A 23,211-nucleotide genomic window follows, 5' to 3' on the forward strand; every position below is an offset into this window, starting at 1 on the left:
CGACGATAGCTTCACCTTCTTGTCTTACAGGGGAAAAGCGCGTTCGTAAGCTGCGACTTAGCTGGAAAGAATGTTGGGATGTATGTTTAACTTTATCTGCGGTGGACTTTGTGCGGTGACCACCAGAGTGACCACTTGGGTAATGATTTATGAAGGTTTGCTTAGCACTCAGAGCTCTTACGCTGTAATGACATACGATTCTTTTACCCGACATACACATAACCACCCTACAAATTTAAAACAATGTTTAGCCTGAAGTGTGCAATTAGCTTTTCCAAGGAGCTTGTGAGTTCAAAATTTTCGCCCTCTTGCCATAGGTTTCCACTCCCTATTCAATGCACTGTGTGAACTTAATTGAGTGAAATCGATAAAAAACAAATTGATTTGTTGATTGCGTGTTTAGCTGCGACTGCGTTTCCCCTGACTCCGCTTTCGTGACAAACCAAGCTTGGGGAGTTCGATTTATTAAGAAGTCACCAAGATACGAACGAATATGTGCAGAATCCAAACGACGATTCCACACAAAGGCACGCCATGATGTAGATTAATATTTCACCACAAAACCACAGATTATTTACACACTAAAGGCATTCGATCTCGTGAGACCACGATACAATAATAGAGATATCTCCTGGCGGTACAAATCTGCAAGTCACTTCATTACTTCATGGAAACATAACCCTGAGGAAGCCTCGCCGGTTGGCAGACGAAACGTCGGTTTCAAATAAAACTTTAGAAACCTAAGAGCCAGAAAAGCAATTTTGATTAAGTGGTAGCAAAAATAGCAGTATATTTTTATATTATGCTTTGTTTTCATTTTTGCTATTTGCAACGATTGAGCAACAGTCACAAAACCTTTTTCAATAAAATACTACTTGGGCACATTGGAAAAATGTTCGGAAACACAAAACGATGTTTTCGTTTGTAGAAATATCATTGAATGCTTCAAGTTTTCGATGTCCGTAGTGTCAGTGTTTTTTCACTGAACAAGCAGGCACAGGAACATTAATACCAGCAAGCTTTCCCAATGTGTTCAAAAGAAACCTCTAAAAACAGTGGTTACAACATAAATAGTTTGGCAAATATGCAATACGTCTAAACCCACATTGTGACAATGAATGAACCTAATTTTCCACAACATTACCTGTAACCATGCCGACAAAAATGACGCAGGAATAAATAAGAATTTGGAGTCTGCCCCGACCGCGTATCTCTCCTTCGGATGCTTCGACAGCAAGGCGTCTGTCATTGCATCAACCACAAGATCCAGTTGCGGGCAGGATTTTGATGCAACCATCGCGTACATGTCGGTGACTGCGATAAAAAAGTTTAAGTTTAAGTGCCTGCGTAGGCTTTTAACTCAAGTAGATTTATGGTATATCTTTAACGCTTGTCGCTGGCAATTCTAATTGTAGAAAGTTTTATAAGAATGCTTTACAACCGTAGTGGGCCCTATTGGGACAGATAGTGAAGTCTACCTTCTTTTATATACGCATCTCCGTAGTCTTTTTTTACTTGTGGATCAAGTTTGGACCATCTTCCTTTGCAAGATTCAATCTGGTTTGACATGATCTCCGTTCGAAACGCTCCAGGTTCAATCAAATGCACTGTGATGCCATAATCCGACATTTCAACACTGTAATATCACAAATTTTACATAAACTTGGGCAAGAAATGCAACGGATAGGTAGAATATGTGAGGGGCGACAACGCACCTTAGACCGTCGCTGAAACCCTCTACACCGAACTTGGAAATTGCGTAAGGGCACTTGGAGCAAATCTTCCGGTGTAGCTTGACATATTTACAATTCTGCCTGCACACACAACATGATGAACTTTAAATATCTCAGTTAGGACGTGTTTGTGTCTTTGCCTTCTTGTCCTAATTTGATTAGTGGGAAAAAGGCCATGGTGACATCGATCATACCAAGGAGGTTAACATCCAAAACTTGTTGATAATCTCGTTTGTTGAGCCAAGGGAAGGGACATGTCAAACCAGCAATGCCGGCATTGTTTACCAGTCCCCAGAGTGCTAAGGGGAAGAAAAAGTAATTTGTGTGAACATGCTGAATGATGTATGACTTCCATCAAGTCATTTCATTAAAAACTTTTGATAAAACAATGATATACATATTAGGCAATGTCTTGCGATACTTTTGGGAACTAAAATGTTTTTTGCCATAAACCATACCACTTTCTCCAAGATGGTGTTTTACAAAATTTGCAGCCCTCTTTATGTCATCTGTGTTGGTTACATCTACTTGCACAGCTTTCAAGCGACTGCTACAAGACAGCTCAAGACTCTTTGCAGATTCTTCACACAAGCATCCAGCATACACTGTTACACCCTAACAAAAATCAGTATATACAAATAACTGTATTTATAACAGAATTTCATGAATTCTATTTTTACCAATGAATCGAGCTTTTCCGCCAACCTTCGTCCAAACCCATGGTCACATCCTATCGTAAAACACTTTGTTTATGATCTGTGCATTTACCATAGGTAATGGTTCATAATGCAATTTTCCTATAACTCTGAAATACCGTTAGCAAAACCGTTCCGAGTAACAAAATTTCGTTCCAAATTGAACAATTTCGTTTCGGAACAAAAATTTTGTTCCGAATTTTGTTACAAGTTACGAAAATTTCTGGTATGTCGTAACAAAATTTTTTGAACAGAAAAATATCGTTAAATTGGCTGTAACAAAAAATTTTGTTACCATATTTTTTGTTTCATTAGATGGCGACAGAGAGAATTTTTTTAACATATTTTCAAGATTTTGAATGTTAAATTCGTACATAGATGCTGAAAACATACCAATTAGATCTCGTTCCCAAAATTGTTAGCTGTAACACAATTTTGATACAAAACTGTCAATTGGAAGAAACTACGTCACAAAAATGTTACTGGGAACAAAATTTTGCTACGAAAAGTGTTAGCTGGAACAAAATTTATGCCACAAAAAATCGTTGAAATAATAACATTTATCTCACAAAAGTGTTAGCTGGAACAAAATTTTGTGACGAAAAGTGTTAGTTGGAACATAATTTTGCTACACGAAGTGTTGGCCAGGAGCATACTTCAAGTTGCCAAAATCATCGTTTTTTTGAATAAATTTATTTCACAAAAAGCGATAGCTGTAAGAAAATTTTGTTACGGAAAAGTGTTAGCTGGAACAAAATTTTGTCACAAAAAGTGTTAGTTGTAAGAAAATTTCGTTACGAAAAGTGTTAGCTGGAACAAAATTTTTTTAATCGAAATGTTGGCTAGGAGCTTAGGCTACTTTAAGATGCAACAATCATCCGTTTTCAATATTAGCTCACAAAAAGCGATAGTTGTCAGAAAACTTTGTTACGAAAAGTGTTAGCTGGAACAAAATTTTGTTACACGAAGTGTTAGCTAGGAGCATACTTCAAGTTGCCAAAATCATCGGCTTTAAATAAATTTAGCTCACAAAAAGGGACAGCTGTAAGAAAATTTTGTTACGGAACAGCTGGAACAAAATTTTGTAACAAAAAGTGTTAGCTGGAACAAAATTTCATTACGAAAAGTGTTAGCTGGAACAAACTTTCGTTACGAAAAGCGTTAGTTGGAACAAAATTTCGTTACGAAAAGCGTTAGTTGGAACAAAATTTTGTTACTCGAAATGATGGCTAAGAGCATACTTTAAGTTGCCAAAATGACCGGTTTTTAATAAATTTAGCTCACAAAAAGCGACAGCTGTAAGAAAATTTTGTTACGGAAAACTGTTAGCTGGAACAAAATTTTGTTGCAAGTGTTAGCTGGAACAAAATTTCGTTACGAAAAGTGTTAATTGGAATAAAATTTCGTTACAAAAAGTGTTAGCTGGAACAAAATTTCGTTACGAAATGCGTTAGTTGGAACAAAATTTTGTTACGGAAAACTGTTAGTTGGAACAAAACTTTGTTACTCGAAATGTTGGCTAAGAGCATACTTTAAGTTAACAAAATGATCGGTTTTAAAGTAATTTAGCTCACAAAAAGTGACAGCTGTAAGAAAATTTTGTTACGGAAAACTGTTAGCTGGAACAAAATTTCGTTACAAAAAGTGTTAGCTGGAACAGAATTTCGTTACGAAAAGCGTTAGCTGGAACAAAATTTCGTTACGAAAAGCGTTAGTTGGAACAAAATTTCGTTACGAAAAGCGTTAGTTGGAACAAAATTTCGTTACAAAAAGTGTTAGCTGGAACAGAATTTCGTAACAAAAAGTGTAAGCTGGAACAAAATTTCGTTACGAAAAGCGGTAGTTGGAACAAAATTTCGTAACGAAAAGCGTTAGTTGGAACAAAATTTCGTTACAAAAAGTGTTAGCTGGAACAGAATTTCGTTACAAAAAGTGTAAGCTGGAACAAAATTTAGTTACGAAAAGCGCTAGTAGGAACAAAATTTCGTTACGAAAAGCGTTAGTTGGAACAAAATTTCGTTACGAAAAGTGTTAATTGAAACAAAATTTCGTTACAAAAAAGTGTTAGCTGGAACAAAATTTCGTTACGAAAAGTGTTAGCTGGAACAAAATTTCGTTACGAAAAGCGTTAGCTGGAACCAAATTTCGTTGCGAAAAGCGTTAGTTGGAACAAAATTTCGTTACGAAAAGCGTTAGTTGGAACAAAATTTCGTTACGAAAAGCGTTAGTTGGAACAAAATTTCGTTACAAAAAGTGTTAGCTGGCACAGAATTTCGTTACAAAAAGTGTAAGCTGGAACAAAATTTGGTTACGAAAAGCGCTAGTTGGAACAAAATTTCGTTACGAAAAGCGTTAGTTGGTACAAAATTTTGTTACTCGAAATGTTGGCTAAGAGCATACTTTAAGTTGCCAAAATGATCGGTTTCAAATAAATTTAGCTAACAAAAAGCGACAGCTGTAAAGAAATTTTGTTACGGAAAACTGTTAGTTGGAACAAAATTTCGTTACGAAAAGTATTAGCTGGAACAAAATTTCGTTACGAATAGCGTTAGTTGGAACAAAATTTTGTTACTTAAAGTGTTAGTCGGAACAAAATTTTGTTACTCGAAATGTTGGCTAAGAGCATACTTTAAGTTGCCAAAATGATCGGTTTTAAATAAATTTAGCTCACAAAAAGCGACAGCTGTAAGAAAATTTCGTTACGAATAGCGTTAGTTGGAACAAAATTTTGTTACTTAAAGTGTTAGTCGGAACAAAATTTTGTTACTCGAAATGTTGGCTAAGAGCATACTTTAAGTTGCCAAAATGATCGGTTTCAAATAAATTTAGCTAACAAAAAGCGACAGCTGTAAAAAAATTTTGTTACGGAAAACTGTTGGTTGGAACAAATTTCGTTACAAAAAGTGTTAGTTAGAACAAAATTTCGTTACTAAATGCGTTAGTTGGAACAAAATTTCATTACGAAAAGTGTTAGCTGGAACAGAATTTCGTTACAAAAACCGTAAGCTGGAACAAAATTTCGTTACGAAAAGCGTTAGTTGGAACAAAATTTCGTTACTTAAAGTGTTAGTTGGTACAAAATTTTGTTACTCGAAATGTTGGCTAGGAGCATACTTTAAGTTGCCAAAATGATCGGTTTTAAAAAAATTTTGTTACGGAAAACTGTTGGCTGGAACAAAATTTTGTTACGAAAAGTGGTAGCTAGAACAAAATTTCGTTACGAAAAGCGTTAGTTGGAACAAAATTTCGTTACGAAAAGTGTTAGCTGGAACAAAATTTCGTTACGAAAAGCGTTAGTTGGAACAAAATTTTGTTACTTAAAGTGTTAGTTGGAACAAAATTTTGTTACTCGAAATGTTGGCTAAGAGCATACTTTAAGTTAACAAAATGATCGGTTAGCTAGGAACATACGTTAAGATGCAAAAGTCATCGGATTCAAATGAATTTAGATCACAAAAAGCGATAGCTGTAATACAATTTTGTTACGAAAAAGTATTGGTTGGATTAAAATTTTGTTAGAAAAATTATTTGTTGGTAAAAAATCTTGTTACGGACCTGTAACATAGCCTACACCATTTTGGTTTTCATTGCTTGTCTTGTACTGGCATCTTATATTTGTGTGCAAAATTTCAAGTAGCTTGATATAAAAATGTTTAAATCACGTTCGGACAACTGTTAAATTTAATTCATTCCGCCGAACCTCTGCCACGAAAGTTTGAAACATACGTTTTCGCCAAACAATAAAATTCTATAGGACATACGCCAATTTGGTTTTCATTGCTTGTTTTGTACTGGCATCTTATATTTGTGTGCAATATTTCAAGTCGCTTGATATAAAAATGTTCAAATCACAGGCGGACAACTGTCAAATTTAGTTCATTTCGCCGATCCTTAGCCACCATGGTTTCAAACATGCGTTTTCGGCAAACAATAAAATTCTATAGGACATACGCCAATTTGGTTTTCATTGCTTGTTTTGTACTGGCATCTTATATTTGTGTGCAATATTTCAAGTCGCTTGATATAAAAATGTTCAAATCACAGGCGGACAACTGTCAAATTTAGTTCATTTCGCCGAACCTTAGCCACCATGGTTTCAAACATGCGTTTTCGTTCACGAATAAAATTCTAAAGGACATACGCCAATTTGGTTTTCATTGCTTGTCTTGTACTGGCATCTTATATTTGTGTGCAAAATTTCAAGTAGCTTGATATAAAAATGTTCAATTCACAGGCGGACAACTGTCAAATTTAGTTCATTTCGCCGATCCTTAGCCACCATGGTTTCAAACATGCGTTTTCGGCAAACAATAAAATTCTATAGGACATACGCCAATTTGGTTTTCATTGCTTGTTTTGTACTGGCATCTTATATTTGTGTGCAATATTTCAAGTCGCTTGATATAAAAATGTTCAAATCACAGGCGGACAACTGTCAAATTTAGTTCATTTCGCCGATCCTTAGCCACCATGGTTTCAAACATGCGTTTTCGGCAAACAATAAAATTCTATAGGACATACGCCAATTTGGTTTTCATTGCTTGTTTTGTACTGGCATCTTATATTTGTGTGCAATATTTCAAGTCGCTTGATATAAAAATGTTCAAATCACAGGCGGACAACTGTCAAATTTAGTTCATTTCGCCGAACCTTAGCCACCATGGTTTCAAACATGCGTTTTCGTTCACGAATAAAATTCTAAAGGACATACGCCAATTTGGTTTTCATTGCTTGTCTTGTACTGGCATCTTATATTTGTGTGCAAAATTTCAAGTAGCTTGATATAAAAATGTTTAAATCACGTTCGGACAACTGTTAAATTTAATTCATTCCGCCGAACCTCTGCCACGAAAGTTTGAAACATACGTTCTCGCCAAACAATAAAATTCTATAGGACATACGCCAATTTGGTTTTCATTGCTTGTTTTGTACTGGCATCTTATATTTGTGTGCAAAATTTCAAGTAGCTTGATATAAAAATGTTCAAATCACGTTCGGACAACTGTTAAATTTTATTCATTCCGCCGAACCTCTGCCACGAAAGTTTGAAACATACGTTTTCGTTCACGAATAAAATTCTAAAGGACATACGCCAATTTGGTTTTCATTGCTTGTTTTGTACTGGCATCTTATATTTGTGTGCAAAATTTCGAGTAGCTTGATATAAAAATGTTCAAATCACGTTCGGACAACTGTTAAATTTAATTCATTCCGCCGAACCTCTGCCACGAAAGTTTGAAACATACGTTTTCGCCAAACAATAAAATTCTATAGGACATACGCCAATTTGGTTTTCATTGCTTGTTTTGTACTGGCATCTTATATTTGTGTGCAATATTTCAAGTCGCTTGATATAAAAATGTTCAAATCACAGGCGGACAACTGTCAAATTTAGTTCATTTCGCCGAACCTTAGCCACCATGGTTTCAAACATGCGTTTTCGTTCACGAATAAAATTCTAAAGGACATACGCCAATTTGGTTTTCATTGCTTATTTTGTACTGACATCTTATATTTGTGTGCAAAATTTCGAGTCGCTTGATATAAAAATGTTCAAATCACAGGCGGACAACTGTCAAATTTAGTTCATTTCGCCGAACCTTAGCCACCATGGTTTTAAACATGCGTTTTCGGCAAACAATAAAATTCTAAAGGACATGCGCCAATTTGGTTTTCACTGCTCGTTTTGTGCTAGCATCAAATATTTGTGTGCAAAATTTCAAGTCGCTTGATATAAAAATGTCGAAATCACAAGCGGACAACTGTCAAAGTTAGTTCATTTCGCCGATCCTCAGCCACCACAGTTTCAAACATACGTTTTTGTTTACGAATAAAATTCTAAAGGACATACGCCAATTTGGTTTTCATTGCTCGTTTTGTACTGGCATCTTGTATTTGTGTGTAGAATTTCGAGTCGCTTGATATAAAAATGTTCAAATCACAGGCGGACAACTGTCAAATTTAGTTCATTTCGCCGAACCTTAGCCACCATGGTTTTAAACATGCGTGTTCGGCAAACAATAAAATTCTAAAGGACATGCGCCAAATTGGTTTTCATTGCTCGTTTTGTACTGGCATCTTGTATTTGTGTGCAGAATTTCGAGTCGCTTGATATAAAAATGTTCAAATCACAGGCGGACAACTGTCAAATTTAGTTCATTTCGCCGAACCTTAGCAACCATGGTTTCAAACATGCGTTTTCGTTCACGAATAAAATTCTAAAGGACATACGCCAATTTGGTTTTCATTGCTTATTTTGTACTGACATCTTATATTTGTGTGCAAAATGTCGAGTCGCTTGATATAAAAATGTTCAAATCACAGGCGGACAACTGTCAAATTTAGTTCATTTCGCCGAACCTTAGCCACCATGGTTTTAAACATGCGTTTTCGGCAAACAATAAAATTCTAAAGGACATGCGCCAATTTGGTTTTCATTGCTCGTTTTGTACTGGCATCTTGTATTTGTGTGCAGAATTTCGAGTCGCTTGATATAAAAATGTTCAAATCACAGGCGGACAACTGTCAAATTTAGTTCATTTCGCCGAACCTTAGCCACCATTGTTTCAAACATGCGTTTTCGTTCACGAATAAAATTCTAAAGGACATACGCCAATTTGGTTTTCATTGCTTATTTTGTACTGACATCTTATATTTGTGTGCAAAATTTCGAGTCGCTTGATATAAAAATGTTCAAATCACAGGCGGACAACTGTCAAATTTAGTTCATTTCGCCGAACCTTAGCCACCATGGTTTCAAACATGCGTTTTCGTTCACGAATAAAATTCTAAAGGACATACGCCAATTTGGTTTTCATTGCTTATTTTGTACTGACATCTTATATTTGTGTGCAAAATTTCGAGTCGCTTGATACAAAAATGTTCCAATCACAGGCGGACAACTGTCAGATTTAGTTCATTTCGCCGAACCTTAGCCACCACAGTTTCAAACATACGTTTTTGTTTACGAATAAAATTCTAAAGGACATACGCCAATTTGGTTTTCATTACTCGTTTTGTACTGGCATCTTGTATTTGTGTGCAGAATTTCGAGTCGCTTGATATAAAAATGTTCAAATCACAGTCGGACAACTGTCAAAATTAGTACATTTCACCGAACCTTAGCCACCATGGTTTCAAATATGCGTTTTCGGCAAACAATCAAATTCTATAGGACATACGCCAATTTGGTTTTCATTGCTCGTTTTGCAGTGGCATCTAGTATTTGTGTGCGAAATTTCAAGTCGCTTGATTTAAAATTGTTTATATTGCAGGCGGAAATTCTCAAAATTAGTCAATTCCGTCCGACCTTAGCGACCATAGTTTGTAACATGCGTTTTCGCGCAGCAATAAAAAACTAGAAGACATAGTCATCTCTGGTTTTCATTACTCGTTTTGCAGTGGCATCTAGTATTTGTGTTTAAAATTTCAAGTCGCTTGATTTAAAATTGTTTATATTGCAGGCGGACAACTCTCAGAATTAGTTAATTCCATACGAACTTAGGGACCATAGTTTGTAACATGTGTTTTCGCGCAGCAACAAAAAACTAGAGGACATAGGCCAATTTGGTTTTCATTGCTCGTTTTGCAGTGGCATCTAGTATTTGTGTGCGAAATTTCAAGTCGCTTGATTTAAAATTGTTTATATTGCAGGCGGACAACTCTCAAAATTAGTTAATTCCGCCCGACCTTAACGACCATAGTTTGTAACATGCGTTTTCGCGCAGCAATAAAAAACTAGAAGACATAGTCCAATTTGGTTTTCATTACTCGTTTTGCTGTGGCGTCTAGTATTTGTGAACTAAACTTCAAGTCGCTTGATTCAACTCTCAAAATTAGTTAATTCCGCCCGACCTTCGCCACCACAGTTTGTAAAATGCGTTTTCGCGCAGCAATAAAAAACTAGAAGACATAGGCCAATTTGGTTTTCATTGCTCGTTTTGCAGTGGCATCTAGTATTTGTGTGAGAAATTGCAAGTCGCTTGATTTAAAATTGTTTATATTGCAGGCGGACAACTCTCAAAATTGGTTAATTCCGCCCGAACTTAGCGACCATAGTTTGTAACATGCGTTTTCGCGCAGCAATAAAAAACTAGAGGACATAGGCCAATTTGGTTTCCATTGCTCGTTTTGCAGTGGCATCTAGTATTTGTGTGCGAAATTTCAAGTCGTTTGATTCAAAATTGTTTATATTGCAGGCGGACAACTCTCAAAATTAGTTATTTCCGCCAGACCTTAGCGACCATAGTTTGTAACATGTGTTTTCGCGCAGCAATAAAAAACTAGAGGACAAAGTCCAATTTGGTTTTCATTGCTCGTTTTGCAGTGGCATCTAGTATTTGTGTGAGAAATTTCAAGTCGCTTGATTAAAAATTGTTTATATTGCAGGCGGGTTTCTCAAAATTAGTCAATTCCGTCCGACCTTAGCGACCATAGTTTGTAACATGTGTTTTCGCGCAGCAATAAAAAACTAGAGGACATAGGCCAATTTGGTTTTCATTACTCGTTTTGCTGTGGCATCTAGTATTTGTGTACAAAACTTCAAGTCGCTTGATTCAACTCTCAAAATTAGTTAATTCCGCCCGACCTTCGCCACCACAGTTTGTAAAATGCGTTTTCGCGCAGCAATAAAAAACTAGAGGACATAGGCCAATTTGGTTTTCATTGCTCGTTTTGCAGTGGCATCTAGTATTTGTGTGCGAAATTTCAAGTCGCTTGATTCAAAATTGTTTATATTGCAGGCGGACAACTCTCAAAATTGGTTAATTCCGCCCGACCTTAGCGACCATAGTTTGTAACATGTGTTTTCGCGCAGCAATAAAAAACTAGAGGACATAGGCCAATTTGGTTTTCATTGCTCGTTTTGCAGTGGCATCTAGTATTTGTGTGCAAAATTTCAAGTCGCTTGATTAAAAATTGTTTATATTGCAGGCGGGTTTCTCAAAATTAGTCAATTCCGTCCGACCTTAGCGACCATAGTTTGTAACATGCGTTTTCGCGCAGCAATAAAAAACTAGAAGACATAGTCATACCTGGTTTTCATTACTCGTTTTGCTGTGGCATCTAGTATTTGTGTACAAAACTTCAAGTCGCTTGATTCAACTCTCAAAATTAGTTAATTCCGCCCGACCTTCGCCACCACAGTTTGTAAAATGCGTTTTCGCGCAGCAATGAAAAACTAGAGGACATAGGCCAATTTGGTTTTCATTGCTCGTTTTGCAGTGGCATCTAGTATTTGTGTGCGAAACTTCAAGTCGCTTGATTCAAAATTGTTTATATTGCAGGCGGACAACTCTCAAAATTAGTTATTTCCGCCCGACCTTAGCGACCATAGTTTGTAACATGTGTTTTCGCGCAGCAATAAAAAACTAGAGGACATAGGCCAATTTGGTTTTCATTGCTTGTTTTGCAGTGGCATCTAGTATTTGTGTGCGAAATTTCAAGTCGCTTGATTAAAAATTGTTTATATTGCAGGCGGGTTTCTCAAAATTAGTCAATTCCGTTCGACCTTAGCGACCATAGTTTGTAACATGCGTTTTCGCACAGCAATAAAAAAGTAGAGGACATAGTCCAATTTGGTTTTCATTACTCGTTTTGCAGTGGCAACTAGTATTTGTGTGCGAAACTTCAAGTCGCTTGATTTAAAATTGTTTGTATTGCAGGCGGGTTTCTTAAAATTAGTCAATTCCGTCCGACCTTAGCGACCATAGTTTGTAACATGCGTTTTCGCGCAGCAATAAAAAACTAGAGGACATAGGCCAATTTGGTTTTCATTGCTCGTTTTGCAGTGGCATCTAATATTTGTGTGCGAAATTTCAAGTCGCTTGATTCAAAATTGTTTATATTGCAGGCGGACAACTCTCAAAATTAGTTATTTCCGCCAGACCTTAGCGACCATAGTTTGTAACATATGTTTTCGCGCAGCAATAAAAAACTAGAGGACATAGGCCAATTTGGTTTTCATTGCTCGTTTTGCAGTGGCATCTAGTATTTGTGTGCGAAACTTCAAGTCGCTTGATTCAAAATTGTTTGTATTGCAGGCGGGTTTCTCAAAATTAGTCAATTCCGTCCAACCTTAGCGACCATAGCTTGTAACATGTGTTTTCGCGCAGGAATAAAAAACTAGAGGACATAGTCCAATTTGGTTTTCATTACTTGTTTTGCAGTGGCATCTAGTATTTGTGTGCGAAACTTCAAGTCGCTTGATTTAAAATTGTTTATATTGCAGGCGGACAACTCTCAAAATTAGTCAATTCCGTCCGACCTTAGCGACCATAGTTTGTAACATGTGTTTTCGCGCAGCAATAAAAAACTAGAGGACATAGTCCAATTTGGTTTTCATTACTCGTTTTGCAGTGGCATCTAGTATTTGTGTGCGAAACTTCATGTCGCTTGATTTAAAATTGTTTATATTGCAGGCGGACAACTCTCAAAATTAGCCAATTCCGTCCGACCTTAGCGACCATAGTTTGTAAAATGCGTTTTCGCGCAGCAATAAAAAACTAGAGGACATAGTCCAATTTGGTTTTTATTACTCGTTTTGCAGTGGCATCTAGTATTTGTGTGCGAAACTTCAAGTCGCTTGATTTAAAATTGTTTATATTGCAGGCGGACAACTCTCAAAATTAGTCAATTCCGTCCGACCTTAGCGACCATAGTTTGTAACATGTGTTTTCGCGCAGCAATAAAAAACTAGAGGACATAGTCCAATTTGGTTTTCATTACTCGTTTTGCAGTGGCATCTAGTATTTGTGTGCGAAACTTCAAGTCGCTTGATTTAAAATTGTTTATATTGCAGGCGGACAACTCTCAAAATTAGTCAATTCCGTCCGACCTTAGCGACCATAGTTTGTAACATGTGTTTTCGCGCAGCAATAAAAAACTAGAGGACATAGTCCAATTTGGTTTTCATTACTCGTTTTGCAGTGGCATCTAGTATTTGTGTGCGAAACTTCAAGTCGCTTGATTTAAAATTGTTTGTATTGCAGGCGGGTTTCTCAAAATTAGACAATTCCGTCCGACCTTAGCGACCATAGTTTGTAACATGCGTTTTCGCGCAGCAATAAAAAACTAGAGGACATAGGCCAATTTGGTTTTCATTGCTCGTTTTGCAGTGGCATCTAGTATTTGTGTGCAAAATTTCAAGTCGCTTGATTCAACTCTCAAAATTAGTTATTTCGGCAAGACCTTAGCGACCATAGTTTGTAACATGCGTTTTCGCGCAGCAATAAAAAACTAGAGGACAAAGGCCAATTTGGTTTCCATTGCTCGTTTTGCAGTGGCATCTTGTATTTGTGTGCGAAATTTCAAGTCGCTTGATTTAAAATTGTTTATATTGCAGGCGGGAATTCTCAAAATTAGTTAATTCCGCACGACCTTAGCGACCATAGTTTGTAACATGCGTTTTCGCGCAGCAATAAAAAACTAGAGGACATAGGCCAATTTGGTTTTCATTGCTCGTTTTGCAGTGGCATCTAGTATTTGTGTACAAAACTTCAAGTCGCTTGATTCAACTCTCAAAATTAGTTAATTCCGCCAGACCTTAGCGACCATAGTTTGTAACATGCGTTTTCGCGCAGCAATAAAAAACTAGAGGACATAGTCCAATTTTGTTTTCCATTGCTCGTTTTGCAGTGGCATCTAGTATTTGTGTACAAAACTTCAAGTCGCTTGATTCAACTCTCAAAATTAGTTAATTCCGCCAGACCTTAGCGACCATAGTTTGTAACATGCGTTTTCGCGCAGCAATAAAAAACTAGAGGACATAGGCCAATTTGGTTTTCATTACTCGTTTTGCTGTGGCATCTAGTATTTGTGTGCGAAACTTCAAGTCGCTTGATTCAACTCTCAAAATTAGTTAATTCCGCCAGACCTTAGCGACCATAGTTTGTAACATGCGTTTTCGCGCAGCAATAAAAAACTAGAGGACATAGGCCAATTTGGTTTTCATTGCTCGTTTTGCAGTGGCATCTAGTATTTGTGTACAAAACTTCAAGTCGCTTGATTCAACTCTCAAAATTAGTTAATTCCGCCAGACCTTAGCGACCATAGTTTGTAACATGCGTTTTCGCGCAGCAATAAAAAACTAGAGGACATAGGCCAATTTGGTTTTCATTACTCGTTTTGCTGTGGCATCTAGTATTTGTGTGCGAAACTTCAAGTCGCTTGATTCAACTCTCAAAATTAGTTAATTCCGCCAGACCTTAGCGACCATAGTTTGTAACATGCGTTTTCGCGCAGCAATAAAAAACTAGAGGACATAGGCCAATTTGGTTTTCATTACTCGTTTTGCTGTGGCATCTAGTATTTGTGTACAAAACTTCAAGTCGCTTGATTCAACTCTCAAAATTAGTTAATTCCGCCAGACCTTAGCGACCATAGTTTGTAACATGCGTTTTCGCGCAGCAATAAAAAACTAGAGGACATAGGCCAATTTGGTTTTCATTACTCGTTTTGCTGTGGCATCTAGTATTTGTGTGCGAAACTTCAAGTCGCTTGATTCAACTCTCAAAATTAGTTAATTCCGCCAGACCTTAGCGACCATAGTTTGTAACATGCGTTTTCGCGCAGCAATAAAAAACTAGAGGACATAGGCCAATTTGGTTTTCATTACTCGTTTTGCTGTGGCATCTAGTATTTGTGTGCGAAACTTCAAGTCGCTTGATTCAACTCTCAAAATTAGTTAATTCCGCCAGACCTTAGCGACCATAGTTTGTAACATGCGTTTTCGCGCAGCAATAAAAAACTAGAGGACATAGGCCAATTTGGTTTTCATTACTCGTTTTGCTGTGGCATCTAGTATTTGTGTGCGAAACTTCAAGTCGCTTGATTCAACTCTCAAAATTAGTTAATTCCGCCAGACCTTAGCGACCATAGTTTGTAACATGCGTTTTCGCGCAGCAATAAAAAACTAGAGGACATAGGCCAATTTGGTTTTCATTACTCGTTTTGCTGTGGCATCTAGTATTTGTGTGCGAAACTTCAAGTCGCTTGATTCAACTCTCAAAATTAGTTAATTCCGCCAGACCTTAGCGACCATAGTTTGTAACATGCGTTTTCGCGCAGCAATAAAAAACTAGAGGACATAGGCCAATTTGGTTTTCATTACTCGTTTTGCTGTGGCATCTAGTATTTGTGTGCGAAACTTCAAGTCGCTTGATTCAACTCTCAAAATTAGTTAATTCCGCCAGACCTTAGCGACCATAGTTTGTAACATGCGTTTTCGCGCAGCAATAAAAAACTAGAGGACATAGGCCAATTTGGTTTTCATTACTCGTTTTGCTGTGGCATCTAGTATTTGTGTACAAAACTTCAAGTCGCTTGATTCAACTCTCAAAATTAGTTAATTCCGCCAGACCTTAGCGACCATAGTTTGTAACATGCGTTTTCGCGCAGCAATAAAAAACTAGAGGACATAGGCCAATTTGGTTTTCATTACTCGTTTTGCTGTGGCATCTAGTATTTGTGTGCGAAACTTCAAGTCGCTTGATTCAACTCTCAAAATTAGTTAATTCCGCCAGACCTTAGCGACCATAGTTTGTAACATGCGTTTTCGCGCAGCAATAAAAAACTAGAGGACATAGGCCAATTTGGTTTTCATTACTCGTTTTGCTGTGGCATCTAGTATTTGTGTACAAAACTTCAAGTCGCTTGATTCAACTCTCAAAATTAGTTAATTCCGTCCGACCTTAGCGACCATAGTTTGTAACATGCGTTTTCGCGCAGCAATAAAAAACTAGAGGACCTAGGCCAATTTGGTTTTCATTACTCGTTTTGCTGTGACATCTAGTATTTGTGTGCGAAATTTCAAGTCGCTTGATTCAACTCTCAAAATTAGTTAATTCCGCCAGACCTTAGCGACCATAGTTTGTAACATGCGTTTTCGCGCAGCAATAAAAAACTAGAGGACATAGGCCAATTTGGTTTCCATTGCTCATTTTGCTGTGGCATCTAGTATTTGTGTACAAAACTTCAAGTCGCTTGATTCAACTCTCAAAATTAGTTAATTCCGCCAGACCTTAGCGACCATAGTTTGTAACATGCGTTTTCGCGCAGCAATAAAAAACTAGAGGACATAGTCCAATTTGGTTTTCATTACTCGTTTTGCAGTGGCATCTAGTATTTGTGTTTAAAATTTCAAGTCGCTTGATTTAAAATTGTTTATATTGCAGGCGGACAACTCTCAGAATTAGTTAATTCCATACGAACTTAGGGACCATAGTTTGTAACATGTGTTTTCGCGCAGCAACAAAAAACTAGAGGACATAGGCCAATTTGGTTTTCATTGCTCGTTTTGCAGTGGCATCTAGTATTTGTGTGCGAAATTTCAAGTCGCTTGATTTAAAATTGTTTATATTGCAGGCGGACAACTCTCAGAATTAGTTAATTCCATACGAACTTAGGGACCATAGTTTGTAACATGTGTTTTCGCGCAGCAACAAAAAACTAGAGGACATAGGCCAATTTGGTTTTCATTGCTCGTTTTGCAGTGGCATCTAGTATTTGTGTGCGAAATTTCAAGTCGCTTGATTTAAAATTGTTTATATTGCAGGCGGACAACTCTCAAAATTAGTTAATTCCGCCCGACCTTAACGACCATAGTTTGTAACATGCGTTTTCGCGCAGCAATAAAAAACTAGAAGACATAGTCCAATTTGGTTTTCATTACTCGTTTTGCTGTGGCGTCTAGTATTTGTGTACTAAACTTCAAGTCGCTTGATTCAACTCTCAAAATTAGTTAATTCCGCCCGACCTTCGCCACCACAGTTTGTAAAATGCGTTTTCGCGCAGCAATAAAAAACTAGAAGACATAGGCCAATTTGGTTTTCATTGCTCGTTTTGCAGTGGCATCTAGTATTTGTGTGAGAAATTGCAAGTCGCTTGATTTAAAATTGTTTATATTGCAGGCGGACAACTCTCAAAATTAGTTAATTCCGCCCGAACTTAGCGACCATAGTTTGTAACATGCGTTTTCGCGCAGCAATAAAAAACTAGAGGACATAGGCCAATTTGGTTTCCTCTGCTCGTTTTGCAGTGGCATCTAGTATTTGTGTGCGAAATTTCAAGTCGTTTGATTCAAAATTGTTTATATTGCAGGCGGACAACTCTCAAAATTAGTTATTTCCGCCAGACCTTAGCGACCATAGTTTGTAACATGTGTTTTCGCGCAGCAATAAAAAACTAGAGGACAAAGTCCAATTTGGTTTTCATTGCTCGTTTTGCAGTGGCATCTAGTATTTGTGTGCGAAATTTCAAGTCGCTTGATTAAAAATTGTTTATATTGCAGGCGGGTTTCTCAAAATTAGTCAATTCCGTCCGACCTTAGCGACCATAGTTTGTAACATGTGTTTTCGCGCAGCAATAAAAAACTAGAGGACATAGGCCAATTTGGTTTTCATTACTCGTTTTGCTGTGGCATCTAGTATTTGTGTACAAAACTTCAAGTCGCTTGATTCAACTCTCAAAATTAGTTAATTCCGCCCGACCTTCGCTACCACAGTTTGTAAAATGCGTTTTCGCGCAGCAATAAAAAACTAGAGGACATAGGCCAATTTGGTTTTCATTGCTCGTTTTGCAGTGGCATCTAGTATTTGTGTGCGAAATTTCAAGTCGCTTGATTCAAAATTGTTTATATTGCAGGCGGACAACTCTCAAAATTGGTTAATTCCGCCCGACCTTAGCGACCATAGTTTGTAACATGTGTTTTCGCGCAGCAATAAAAAACTAGAGGACATAGGCCAATTTGGTTTTCATTGCTCGTTTTGCAGTGGCATCTAGTATTTGTGTGCAAAATTTCAAGTCGCTTGATTAAAAATTGTTTATGTTGCAGGCGGGTTTCTCAAAATTAGTCAATTCCGTCCGACCTTAGCGACCATAGTTTGTAACATGCGTTTTCGCGCAGCAATAAAAAACTAGAAGACATAGTCATACCTGGTTTTCATTACTCGTTTTGCTGTGGCATCTAGTATTTGTGTACAAAACTTCAAGTCGCTTGATTCAACTCTCAAAATTAGTTAATTCCGCCCGACCTTCGCCACCACAGTTTGTAAAATGCGTTTTCGCGCAGCAATGAAAAACTAGAGGACATAGGCCAATTTGGTTTTCATTGCTCGTTTTGCAGTGGCATCTAGTATTTGTGTGCGAAACTTCAAGTCGCTTGATTCAAAATTGTTTATATTGCAGGCGGACAACTCTCAAAATTAGTTATTTCCGCCCGACCTTAGCGACCATAGTTTGTAACATGTGTTTTCGCGCAGCAATAAAAAACTAGAGGACATAGGCCAATTTGGTTTTCATTGCTTGTTTTGCAGTGGCATCTAGTATTTGTGTGCGAAATTTCAAGTCGCTTGATTAAAAATTGTTTATATTGCAGGCGGGTTTCTCAAAATTAGTCAATTCCGTTCGACCTTAGCGACCATAGTTTGTAACATGCGTTTTCGCACAGCAATAAAAAAGTAGAGGACATAATCCAATTTGGTTTTCATTACTCGTTTTGCAGTGGCAACTAGTATTTGTGTGCGAAACTTCAAGTCGCTTGATTTAAAATTGTTTGTATTGCAGGCGGTTTTCTTAAAATTAGTCAATTCCGTCCGACCTTAGCGACCATAGTTTGTAACATGCGTTTTCGCGCAGCAATAAAAAACTAGAGGACATAGGCCAATTTGGTTTTCATTGCTCGTTTTGCAGTGGCATCTAATATTTGTGTGCGAAATTTCAAGTCGCTTGATTCAAAATTGTTTATATTGCAGGCGGACAACTCTCAAAATTAGTTATTTCCGCCAGACCTTAGCGACCATAGTTTGTAACATATGTTTTCGCGCAGCAATAAAAAACTAGAGGACATAGGCCAATTTGGTTTTCATTGCTCGTTTTGCAGTGGCATCTAGTATTTGTGTGCGAAACTTCAAGTCGCTTGATTCAAAATTGTTTGTATTGCAGGCGGGTTTCTCAAAATTAGTCAATTCCGTCCAACCTTAGCGACCATAGCTTGTAACATGTGTTTTCGCGCAGCAATAAAAAACTAGAGGACATAGTCCAATTTGGTTTTCATTACTCGTTTTGCAGTGGCATCTAGTATTTGTGTGCGAAACTTCATGTCGCTTGATTTAAAATTGTTTATATTGCAGGCGGACAACTCTCAAAATTAGCCAATTCCGTCCGACCTTAGCGACCATAGTTTGTAACATGCGTTTTCGCGCAGCAATAAAAAACTAGAGGACATAGTCCAATTTGGTTTTTATTACTCGTTTTGCAGTGGCATCTAGTATTTGTGTGCGAAGCTTCAAGTCGCTTGATTTAAAATTGTTTATATTGCAGGCGGACAACTCTCAAAATTAGTCAATTCCGTCCGACCTTAGCGACCATAGTTTGTAACATGCATTTTCGCGCAGCAATAAAAAACTAGAGGACATAGTCCAATTTGGTTTTCATTACTCGTTTTGCAGTGGCATCTAGTATTTGTGTGCGAAACTTCAAGTCGCTTGATTTAAAATTGTTTGTATTGCAGGCGGGTTTCTCAAAATTAGTCAATTCCGTCCGACCTTAGCGACCATAGTTTGTAACATGCGTTTTCGCGCAGCAATAAAAAACTAGAGGACATAGTCCAATTTGGTTTTCATTGCTCGTTTTGCAGTGGCATCTAGTATTTGTGTGCGAAACTTCAAGTCGCTTGATTTAAAATTGTTTATATTGCAGGCGGACAACTCTCAAAATTAGTCAATTCCGTCCGACCTTAGCGACCATAGTTTGTAACATGCGTTTTCGCGCAGCAATAAAAAACTAGAGGACATAGTCCAATTTGGTTTTCATTGCTCGTTTTGCAGTGGCATCTAGTATTTGTGTGCGAAACTTCAAGTCGCTTGATTTAAAATTGTTTATATTGCAGGCGGACAACTCTCAAAATTAGTCAATTCCGTCCGACCTTAGCGACCATAGTTTGTAACATGCGTTTTCGCGCAGCAATAAAAAACTAGAGGACATAGTCCAATTTGGTTTTCATTACTCGTTTTGCAGTGGCATCTAGTATTTGTGTGCGAAACTTCAAGTCGCTTGATTTAAAATTGTTTGTATTGCAGGCGGGTTTCTCAAAATTAGTCAATTCCGTCCGACCTTAGCGACCATAGTTTGTAACATGCGTTTTCGCGCAGCAATAAAAAACTAGAGGACATAGTCCAATTTGGTTTTCATTGCTCGTTTTGCAGTGGCATCTAGTATTTGTGTGCAAAATTTCAAGTCGCTTGATTTAAAATTGTTTATATTGCAGGCGGGATTTCTCAAAATTAGTTAATTCCGCCCGACCTTAGCGACCATAGTTTGTATCATGCGTTCTTGCGCAGCAATAAAAAACTAGAGGACATAGTCCAATTTGGTTTACTCTGCTCGTTTTGCAGTGGCATGTAGTATTTGTGTGCGAAATTTCAAGTCGCTTGAAGCAAATCGACAAACAAAACGTCATGACGAGATCAATAGATTTAATTGGACTCGCGGAGCAGTTTAAAATCTGATATTGAAAAATTCAGTACTGCAGAGTACTCTGACAATTTGTGTCGTTTATGCTACCGCGATGAGTCTCAATTAAGGTCGGCTGACTTGCTGGCTAGTTGCCACTGAATTGTCTGTTCACCTGCGCTCTCGGCTGAGATGCAGACAGGCAGAATAATTGTAATTATGGTTTATTGATCGAATCGAAATCAGAATTAGGCTTTTTGAAAGTAGAAGAGCATAGCATGGAATAGAATTGAATCAAATAGAATAGAATGGTAAGAAAGACGAAAGCCTTATTGTACAAACTGGAAGCCACATGACGTGCGATGTAGTGAGAAAAAGGCAGTGTTTTCGTAAATGCCATGTGGATATTTAATAAGTGGATAAGTCTCTAGGGCATTATTTAAGATAGAGTGTCGCTGTCAAACAAAAACTCCTCCCTATGATGGAACACGGGAAAAAGTCTTATCAAAACATCTTTACGCATGCGGCTTTGTAAAGCAATTGCGAGCACATTGTCACTCCCTCAAAATAGTTACCAACACTTCAAAGGCGGTTTACATCACACGACCTGCAGTACCACCAGCTATGCATTCAGTGTTCAAACATAGAGACGTTAAAACAAAAAGCTATAGGTTTAATAGACAATTTGTTGTCACTGATGGTCGGACTTACACTAGACCCCGGAAGAACTTACGCAACCTTGATACTTAAGAGGTTTATTAGAGACTCATAGAAGCTATACACGCAATGTTTTCACTGTTCAGTGTTCACTTCCATTATTTTTTGTAAATAATATTCATTTATTTTCATCACTGTATGCTCTAACAGCTGTGCCTTGTTGCAACAACGTTGTTCATCACTGTAGTGTATTTCTTTTCTATGTAACTTCATATTCAATAAATCTCTTCACTTCATGTAAATTTATTGCTTAAGTACAGACTTGAGAATTCCAAACTAATTAACATATCAAATCAATTAAAGTGTGGGATTTTCAACGCCAAAATATATGGACCTCTACCTCCATCTAACGGTTTTCCAATGTTGAGACTCGACTTAAAAAATTATGTTCCGAACAAAAATTGTAACACCAAATGGTCGTTAGGAACCTTTACCAATGCTAACCAAAATTATGTTACAAAAAAAAATCTCGTTCCGAACCGTTACATAGGAAAAGATTGGAGCAAGCAATAAAATTACAACTAAAACAGATTTTTTTTACTCTGTGCTTTTGCAAGTGTAGAGATGTTTGTCAATTAATCAAAAACTATTGGCTTCAATAAAATTTGAGAACAGTGTTTTCATACCAGTGATAAACACATGCCTTGAAGATAGGTTTTTAATTTTCTGTCGACGAAATACAGCCTTAAGAGCATACAGCAGTGCAAAACCAACCAACAGATATAACCACATTGCTTGGTGCTCAGTTTAATTGCTACAAATGGTGATCTTGTGGACACAGCCAACTGAGCAAATAAAGAAATCATATTGTGCATCCATGTGGAACTGTTTACAGTAACAACCATTTCTTGATTATCACTTGCTAAACATGCCTTTCTATTTTAGGTTCAACAATTACTTTCAATGTTTATTAAAATATTCTTTTGACTACAATTTCTTCAATATCTTTGACACATTTAATTTATACTTCAAGTTCATTTTTTCAAGTGAAACACACTTCAATTCAATATTGCTTTTTCTACCAATCGTGCTTAGTATAGGGTGGAACTATTTCTGTGTAACAGAGTAAAATTATAGTCCTCAAATACCAGATGTTTAGGTCCAAAATGTTTTAAATTATGCTGTCAAGGGATTCCTTTTCTCAAAGCTTCCCCACTTCAAGTAGCTTCCCAAATATACCGTTTAGTTTCCTGTAAACATCAGTTATATATAAATATATAAGTTGAGCGACATTTAATTTGCTAGATCAATAAAAACTGCTCACGGCAATAAAAACATTTTGATTGTTTGTAAATATCACGCTTCACCAGTTCTACCCACGTGCTGCGTTGTATTCTCACAACGATGGAGTTTCTTCATGGCCCTGTGCACAAACTTTATTCGAAAGAAAGTGACAGTACTACTCATTTGTTTTTTACATTTTTAGTTTTGCTTTTCCTTATTTTCTCAGAATTCTAATTTATTGCCTCATTCTCAACGGCAATTTTGAAGTGTATTTAATTTTTGCGTTTTAGTTTCTTGCACTACAACCAAATAATTTAATTGCAGCTGCCTTCATCGATGATGTCTTACACCTTTGGTGACTGCGCTTATAAGCCAGGTGTATTTCTAACCCTTCA

At 37.2% G+C, this 23,211-nt stretch overlaps 1 protein-coding gene across 1 annotated transcript; it reads right to left on the bottom strand.

Moving 5' to 3' along the window:
• Positions 1-639: 639 nt before the first annotated feature.
• Positions 640-22,373, bottom strand: LOC145898997 (retinol dehydrogenase 16-like). The gene is given in 9 exon segments (XM_082987703.1): positions 640-1,046; positions 1,145-1,314; positions 1,479-1,636; positions 1,716-1,764; positions 1,767-1,814; positions 1,874-2,032; positions 2,192-2,348; positions 2,414-2,463; positions 22,219-22,373. Coding segments are annotated over 9 exon segments (975 nt in total). The 5' UTR covers positions 22,325-22,373; the 3' UTR covers positions 640-968.
• Between the last annotated feature and the right edge of the window lie 838 nt (positions 22,374-23,211).

The sequence above is a fragment of the Ascidia mentula genome, chromosome 4 (genome assembly GCF_947561715.1).
Source record: "Ascidia mentula chromosome 4, kaAscMent1.1, whole genome shotgun sequence".
Taxonomy (NCBI): domain Eukaryota; kingdom Metazoa; phylum Chordata; class Ascidiacea; order Phlebobranchia; family Ascidiidae; genus Ascidia; species Ascidia mentula.